Raw genomic sequence first — 8,605 nt, 5'->3', positions numbered from 1 at the left:
ACATTGTTATCTTGCAAATTTTAGAAGAAAATGCTTGATGATGTGCCACAAAACGCATGTGGGTTTGTTTGTTGCTATAATTGATTTCTTACTGCTTTACTAATCTTATAAATCACTTCTGTTTTCTTCCAAAGATGAGTAAGAGAAACAGTTCAGGACAGTTAGTTGAAACCCTTCCATTCTGGAACAGCCTGCCTGTTACAGAAGGTGCTTCTTAACATGGAAAATAGTAAAGAGGCTGTTTTGTAACTGTTGGTTATAAAATAACTTCCAGGCAGTGTACTTACAAAACAAGTTGTCTAAGGACACCAGTAAGCTGCCCTGGGTGGGGCACTGGTATGACTGCTCACGCATCAGTGTCCTGGTTTCAGCTGGGACAGAGTTAATTTTCTTCTTAGTAGCTGGTACAGTGCTGCGTTTTGGATTTAGTGTGAGAATACTGTCGATAACACACTGATGTTTTAGTTGTTGCCAAGTAGCGCTTATCTTAAGCCAAGGATTTTTTTCAGTTTCCCATGCTCTGCCAGCAAGCAGGTGCACCAGAAGCTGGGAGGGAGCAGAGCCAGGACAGCTGACCCGAACTAGCCAAAGGGATATTCCATACCATGGATCGTCATGCCCAGTATATAAACAGGAGGGAGCTGGCTGGGAGGCGCGGATTGCTGCTCAGGCATCGGTCAGCAGGTGGTAAGCAATTGCATTGTGCATCACTTGTCCTTTCTTGGGTTTTATTTCTCTTTTTATTATATTTCTTTTCATTATTATTATATTATTATTATTGTTAGTAGTGTATTTTATTTTACTTTAGTCATTAAACTGTTCTTAACCCACGAGTTTTACCTTTTTTTTTCCCCTCCTCCCCATCCCGCTGGGAGGGGGAGGGGAAAGCGGCTGCGTGGTGCTTTGTTGCCGGCTGGGGTTAAACCACGACAATCAGTTAAGTAACATTTATATGTGTCCTGTCTTTCAATCCGACACATGCCCCTCTTACACCAGTGAGACTCGAGAGGATCTCTGCGCCCTCTGGTGACCGACAACCGTGTAACGGCTTACCCCGGAAACAGTCATTGGCGTAACGGTGTAATACGTGGTACCCTCCATCAGCTGTAACGTTGGCCCATTTTACTCAAGGCAGTAAGAGAAGGGCTCCTGAAGGTCTGAGTTAGTATAAAACGCATATTAATTCCAACTTTAACTGATCAAGCCTTACAAAAGCTAACCGGTTATATTTATGAAATGAGCGTCTTATAACACACTTGCGTAACTAAAAACGTTTTCAAATGTAACTAAAACTCAGTTGACGGACGCTACTTAGTTGCACTCTTCATCCACATCTCAAATCACGGGGGAGGGGGGGAAGAACTCAAGAAACATGACAGCTGTCGCCTTCACGTCACCCTCAAACGTCCTGGTTGGTGAGACAAGAGTAACTGCAGGAGAACCCGCCTCCCGCAGCGCCACCGGCACCGGAAGCGGCCGCGCCACGCGCCTCCCGGGCCGCCGCCGCTGCGCGCAGGCGCAGTGAGGGCGGCCGGGCCGGGCCACCAGGCAGGCGCGTGACACCCTCCGCTGCTCAGGCACAGTAGCCGAGGGCCCTCTACGTGACTTTCACGCGATGCGTGACCCATGACGCCAACGCGGCGCCGCGCGGCGATTGGAGGCCAGCGTTCCGCGCCCCACGGCACCGCTGCGGCGCCCTCCTCGCTGCGCAGGCGCAGAGGCTGCCGCCGGCACTGCCTGGCCCCGCGGGTGCCGGAGCGGCGGGGTGGGAGAGAGCGCCGCGGCGGCGCCCCCTCCATCCCCGTCCCCGCTCCGTGCCCGCCGCCGCCATGAAGATCTGGACCTCGGAGCACGTTTTCGAGTAAGTGCAGCGCGGGGGCGGCGTGAGGGGAGAAGCGGAGCTGGCCTCGGGGAGGGCGGCCGCTCCTCCGGCGGGCCGGGGGCTGAGGGGGGCTTCTCCGCCTCTGGGCCGTCTGCTCCCCGGGCCGGCTCGGCGCTGCAGCCCTCCTCCGGCCGCCGCGGCTCGCCCGCCTCCGTTGACCTTCCCTCTGCGCGTCCTTGCCGCCCCGGGGTCACTCGCCGTGGGGAGCCGCTCGCCGGCTGGCGGGCGCAGCTCCCAGGCGTGTGGCCGCGGCGGGCGCAGCACCGAGCCGGCTGCCGGCTCTGAGGCCGCTCCGCCGGGGGGTGCAGCCCGGGCGGCCGGGTCGCAACCCAGCTACCGGAACGCGGGCGCTGGCGCCGCCAGTGGGGCGGGCAGTGTGTGCGGGTGACTGCCCTCAGGTGGGGGGGCTCCTGAGGAGACGCAGCCGGCGAGCCGGTGGAAGCCGCTTACAAACCAAACCAGGAGGCGTACCTGTGTAGCGCGGATCCAGCTGCGGTGTCGGCCGGGTTAAGGGTTATCTTTGTGCTGTCCTCGCCTTCTAGGTGTAGGACTGACCAAAGCAGCATGGGTCGCTTCGTGTTGTCGGGGCTGAAGTGGTCCAAAACACCTATGTTGAAAAATAATCCGAAGGAAATACTTGTTAGAGGAAAGTAACAACTTAATAAATATAGTATTACTGAAACCTGAAAAAAATAGCAATCTTTCAGCATTATGTCACAGGGAAAACATTCTTATCAAGTTTTGAGCCAGAAGGTAATTGAACTCAGGAGTCCTGATTAGTCAGGTGTATCTTATGCTTAACTTGCATGTACCACTGTCCAGTCCATGAAATAGATGTTTTCCTCTAGGGAAGGATATTTGTAGGATTGAGAACAGGAAATTGAGCTGCTTTAAAAATATAAGTCGATTAATGCATTGTATTCAGTTTTAATAGAAATCCTGTTAAAAACCGAAGGCGTACAACTTTGTGTCTTGGTCCTGTTTTGGCAGTCACCCCTGGGAAACGGTAACGACGGCTGCTATGCAGAAATACCCAAATCCCATGAACCCCAGCGTGGTTGGCGTCGATGTCCTGGACAGACACGTAGACCCTAGTGGGAAGTTGCACAGCCATAGACTCCTCAGTACAGAATGGGGAATACCCTCCATTGTGAAATCGGTACGTATTGTATCGCAGAGCTTGAAAGGGATGCCGGAGGGAGGGGAAGCTTGTAAACCAGGTGTTGTAATAAATGTGTATCATTTCATAACTTTAATGGTTTAAAAGTAGCGTATCAGGAAAGCTTAACAGCAGTACACATAGTGACTTCCTGATAGCAACAAATTGCCTAGATCTTAGATTGCTTCTATCTTGAAAAGGAGATCTACCTCAACTGAATAGTTTTATTTTAAGCTAAACCCTAATTCTGTTGTCTCGGTGTCTGTTCAATACAGTAACCACTACTTAAGCATTTAAAGGCACTAAAAAATTGCAGTTGGTTAGCATAATTAATTCTGTATATGTTTGCCTGTCTTCTAGCTCATTGGCACATGCAGAACAAAGACATATGTTCAGGAGCACTCTGTTGTTGACCCAGTGAAAAAAACAATGGAGCTTAAATCCAGTAATGTAAGTAGCTGTGTTTGTGCAATTGAAATAGATTACAGATTACAATAATACCTTGTAAATTTGAAAAGGAAAATTACTTGAAAATTGCATTAGAACAATACAAGTTAAAGGTTTAAGTAATGTGTTCATAGTTGACAGGTTCTGTTTTTCAGAAAGGAGCTACTAGGTTTTTGGAACTTGTCAAGACTGAAGCATCTGAACATACTGATGAGCAGGACAGGAGTAGTTTGGGGGGGGGGCGGTGTGAAGAAAAAATTTTTAAAAGCTATTTAGTGTACAGTGTCACCGTTTCCTAGTCATGTAACATTCTGCTCTATGTACTACTCCATCTGTCTGATCCCACTGTTGAAATGTTCTTATAAGTGTGGTAGTGTATATTGGTAAGTGATCCAAACACTTAAGGAAGGAGAACTAGATCAGCAAATGCTGAACTCTGAGATTTCTCTATCTTGTTCTACAACCCTAATGCTTGCAGGAAAAATATAATGTTTAAATCAGATATAAGCATTAGTTTTAAATCTGAAGTTTTATTTACTACATTCCTTTAATATTTTTATCAAGGGGTAATCTTGTCCTGTCTTCTACAGATTTCATTTACAAACCTAGTGTCAGTAGACGAGAGGCTTGTCTATAAACCACACCCTCACGAACCAGACAAGTAAGTGCCTCTTTGTTCTGAGATTGCCCTGAAGTAGTACAGACTTTGGCTTTGAAAATTTCCATGGTTTCCCTTAAACAGAAGATGAGGTTGACATCACCTCTGTTCTGGTAACTTGTCTAAAAAAGAATTAAATGGACTGTCATTTTCTCTGGTGACATTGCTTCTGCAGAGCACTACTGGGAATCTTAGTGTCATGCTATGATGGAGTCCAGTTCAGATCAACTTTTCAGGGAGTTGTCCTGTGTCCTATCTGTAACTGAGTCTGTATACATCTTCAGTTATCAGCTCCTTATTTCTGATCTCTTCATCAGCCTGAGCACAGAACCTGCACTAGAAGGCACATTTATCTGCCTTTAGTCTGTAGTTTTGGAGGTTTGGGGTTTGGTGTTGGTTTTTTTTAAGGCAAATTTAGAGTTTACTGAGTCTATACTGCTGGAACTAGTGATAATTCTGAAGGATCTTTCTAGGAATTCTAACAGATTTTTTTTTTTTTTCCTCTCATGAGTCAGAAACATTAAATCCCTATTGTTGAAGGGGATGTCTTAATACTGTTTTCCTAGTATTTCTTCACTCCAAATCTGCTGTTTCCACTCTTAACTTCCTGCTGCTAAAGATGGAAATAGTTAGTGCCACAAAGGGACACTTGGACTTAGTGGGGACTCTTGGTTTTTATTTTATGAGTAGACGCATAAAGCAGTTAAGCACTGTGGAAGTGGGTTATGGGACAAGAAGTTCTGTGTTACACAACAAAGCTGATGAGGGAATGTACTTGTTGGGGAGGAGCGAGTTTCTTTCAGCAATGCATTCTTTTTTAAACTACTCAGAATAATTCAGTTTCCTGCTCTCTGTTTCAGAACCATTTTGACACAAGAAGCAATAATATCTGTAAAAGGTGTCAGTCTCAGCAGTCACCTAGAAGGGCTAATGGCAAACACAATTTCTTCCAATGCTAATAAAGTAAGTATGACCCTTGTGTAAAATGTGTGACCACTGGCTAAATGACAAAGGGAATAAAAGTATCTACTTTCTGGCTTTGTCAGCAATCTTAGGAAGGTTCTGCATAGTTCTAGTGCCTTTACTGTAGAGACTGAATGCTCAGCTTGCTGAACTTCCTCTTTTTTTTTTTTTTTTCCTCTTGTGAATGGAGATAATAAATTATTGGCAAAGCTCTCTGAATCTTCACTGGAAAAAACATCTCCACTCACTTAAGTCTGGCGCTATCACTCTTGCTGCCCTCTTGATGCCATCTATTAGTTTTTGCTATTGAAAAAGGATGTACATCCAGACGGATCTGAAGTAGTTATATGGGAGTAATGAAGTGGTGTTTTAGTTGAGCCTGTCCTCTGGGAATCCAAAGATGTCTTGAGTTCAGCCTCAAGAATGAAAAAACAATCTGGATAAAAAGTGTTTTGTGGTTCATGATGCGAGCACTGCTGACACAAGGAATTTTTTCATGAAATGTAAGGCAGTACATGTTCCTGCAGTACTCTGGTTATTGAAGTAAAAAATATCGGAGGCATGTATTTCTGTACCTTTTCTTCCTTTTTTAACTATTGTGTCTTTAGTCATTTTCAGTAAGACAGGGTTTAACCTATTTACTTATTTACTAAGATTTATACACTGATTAACTTCTCTTTAACTGTAGGGCCGTGAAGCATTGGAATGGGTAATTAATAGACTGAATGCTGAAATTGAAGAGTTCACAGCTTCAGCAAGAGGAACCATGAGGAATTCAATGGCAGCAGCAGCATTTGTAGAGAAATGATAGTAAATATACCTGTATTACTAACAAGGTAATCTGAAGCTTCTCTCCACACCTAAATACGTGTATCCTTTGTTATTTAAAGGCATACCTGTGTATTAGGCATGTTTCAAATTTAATTTGGAGAAAAGCTGAATTCTTACTAATGAGGCTGATGTGCAAAGCCTAGTTAATATATTGGTTCAGCTGGACCGAATTTCGGTTACAGATGAAGAAAAAATTTTCAAGTATAGTTCCTGTATTTACATGAACACTAACTTACAATGTTTTCAGATATGAAATAGCCTCATTTAGCGATGAGGCTGCATATGGTGGAGGAGACTGGCATGTTACGTTAACTTCTGTGGAATTTTTATTTTTGTGTGACTTATGGACTACCTCTTTTGGGACCAAGCCCAAAATTAAGCAGAATGGTTTGTTCCACCATTGTTCTGTTTGTTAATTTTTGATAGTTGTGTGATACAACTTGGTTTAACAGAAAGTTTATTACTTGATGCTTGAAATACAAAAGAATGTACAAAATATTTTTTGATAAGCTTTTTAACTTGTTTGACTGGTTGAGCTAACATGGTACTCAAATTGTTTTCAGTCAATATAGGTAAAACAAAAAGTGTCTCTTATCTACTAAGACCTAAATTCTATTCCTAAATGTGACATTAATGAGCTGGGCGTGCAGTAACTTAAAATTTTATCTTAAACTTCTATAACAAGTATCTCTGTTTCTAAAAGCCCATTAAATAAAGGGGTGCAATAAGCATAGAGCCTTAAAATCCTACAAGCTGCTAGGGCATCTAAGAGTAGTAGGTGTTCACTTCAAAATTTCAAAGAACCACTTAAAGGACTAAAAAAACCTTTGTGCAGTTGGCTAAAGAGATACCTAAACATAAGAGGAAGTAATATTAAAGAATGTTAACGATATTAACGTGATCACACTCCAAAAATAACCTGTTACATCAACTGAATATTGTGTTGTCCTTTAATTTAAACAGTGTTCTAAGTTCCAGAAGTTCCTTTACCTTTTGAACTAATTTGCTCACAATACAAGGCTCTTTAAATGAAAACCTTGAGAATAAAAAGTTTTCTACAGTTTGTGTTTGTTTCTTGGTACTCGCAGTAGATTCTTGGTACTGCCACCAGTCATTAGCTGTGGGAACTTAAAGGTCAGACCTTGACATCCTTCCTTACATAGTATACCAGTCTGCTGGTAGTCCTCTTGACTTCAGCAGGGGCTATCTGTCCCATGAGGCTCCTTCAGTGTGAAGGAAAAACGGAAAGACACAGCCTTGAATTAGCTGATGCTTGTATTTTGGTGTCAGAGCCTTTTCCTGGAATTTTGATTCTAAGCTTACAAGTAATTTCAAGACTCTCTCTCAGCCTTTGAGAACTGTAATGTCACCTGTCCCAGCATATTTTATGTTCTGTTATATCAGAATTGCCTATTGAATAGTGTCTGCTATATGGAGAACCAGAGCTTATTTTAAGTGGTAAACACATGGGAACACATTCTTCTGGAAGATTTGTGTAAGGGGAAGAAAACAGGTGTGTGTATGTATATAACTTTTTAAAATTTAACTATTCTAAATATTTTTCTAAAAAGAAATGGTTTGAGACTACCTTACTAAATTGAAATCACTGAAGTTTGCCATGCTTTTACAGGAGATTGTTACAACTGAAATAGCATTTCAATTTAAAAAGTGTATGTGAAACTTCTGCAAATCTGTTCCATTGTTTCTGATAAAAATGCAATGCTTGAAACTCATTTTAAATGTTTGTTTAGCCATTAGCATCACTTGGTATTTTAAAGTCAACTTTTTCTTTTCCTAATTTTCCTGCACTAAGGACTGCATAGTATGAACTCAGTTTGTCCTTGCACTGAAAAAAACCTTACTGTTTAATTTTTGCAAGCATTCAACAACTTCCTGAAAGATCATGATTTTCTTTCTTCTATTTTATTTATATGCCTACATTCTCATTCTGTCAGAGAGTATGACTTTCTGTATGTGGCGCTTTTTAAATAAAATTTTATCTGAGTTCTGGCTAGTTCCTGAAATGTTCTGATCTATTTGGTTTTTGTAACCACTAGGTGAGTAATCTAAAATGAGGGGGGTGAAGGTGAAGAAATACTCTGGAGTTAGTAGCTTCTTTTATTGAAATGCGTATCCTAAAATGCACATTTACAGCTGCTGTGGTCTTTTTTTGCCCCTTAACAACTCTGCTTTTCTGCAAATCTGACATGTTAACTAGTGACCAGATTTCACAGTTTGCTAGATTCTGTGGAAAGATTTTCAATCTACTTGGACTGAGATTTGTATGCTACAATTTACCTGTTAAGGAATGTGTCTCTGCACGTGGAATCTAATGCTCACTATTGTTAAGAGCAGAAGAGAACAAAATGTTTGGGTCGGTACAGTCATGTAACAGCTTGTCTGTTTACCCCCAATTCTCAATAGGAGACTGCACCTAAAGTAGCTTTGCTTGATGGGGAGTGCGGGACTGTGTGTGCAGCAATTACAACATATGTGCTGTCCCATCACAGGAGAAGGAAGTAGATACCTGCCCTGTGCTCAGTATCCATACATACTCAGATGGTTTCTTCGCTAGCCACTTCAGCAAGTCATATGTTCCCTGTGGATCAACTTCACAGCGCGCTGCAGGGCTGTGTCACGGCTGGCAATGCTCTGATGAATGTAG

The 8,605-nt window shown here is 42.8% G+C and overlaps 1 protein-coding gene across 3 annotated transcripts; it reads left to right on the top strand.

The window, feature by feature from the left end:
* Positions 1-1,098: 1,098 nt before the first annotated feature.
* PRELID3B (PRELI domain containing 3B) lies at positions 1,099-7,954 on the top strand. 3 transcript variants are annotated; one of them, XM_050907057.1, is made up of 6 exons: positions 1,099-1,155; positions 2,873-3,041; positions 3,402-3,491; positions 4,079-4,149; positions 5,007-5,109; positions 5,798-7,954. In XM_050907057.1, exons 2-6 carry the CDS (start codon positions 2,904-2,906, stop codon positions 5,915-5,917), a joined length of 522 nt encoding a protein of 173 aa, XP_050763014.1. In that variant the 5' UTR covers positions 1,099-1,155; positions 2,873-2,903; the 3' UTR covers positions 5,918-7,954. The 3 variants fall into 3 exon arrangements, with proteins under 3 accessions (XP_050763014.1, XP_050763013.1, XP_050763015.1); XM_050907056.1 differs by lacking the exon at positions 1,099-1,155 and adding an exon at positions 1,798-1,861; XM_050907058.1 differs by lacking the exons at positions 1,099-1,155; positions 3,402-3,491 and adding an exon at positions 1,798-1,861.
* Positions 7,955-8,605: the final 651 nt, after the last annotated feature.

The sequence above is a fragment of the Gymnogyps californianus genome, chromosome 17 (genome assembly GCF_018139145.2).
Source record: "Gymnogyps californianus isolate 813 chromosome 17, ASM1813914v2, whole genome shotgun sequence".
NCBI classification, from domain to species: Eukaryota; Metazoa; Chordata; class Aves; order Accipitriformes; family Cathartidae; genus Gymnogyps; species Gymnogyps californianus.
The sequence above is the reverse complement of the archived record's forward strand: the minus strand, read 5'-3'. Positions and strand labels throughout refer to the sequence as shown.

What these genes read in the sequence shown, in the direction of transcription:
- PRELID3B (XM_050907056.1), top strand. Translation starts at nt 1,830, where the DNA reads ATGAAGATCTGGACCTCGGAGCACGTTTTCGA. An exon ending in TACCCTCCATTGTGAAATCG is followed by an intron (nt 3,042 to 3,401) that starts GTACGTATTGTA and finishes CCTGTCTTCTAG; the next exon opens with CTCATTGGCACATGCAGAAC. An exon ending in TGGAGCTTAAATCCAGTAAT is followed by an intron (nt 3,492 to 4,078) that starts GTAAGTAGCTGT and finishes TGTCTTCTACAG; the next exon opens with ATTTCATTTACAAACCTAGT.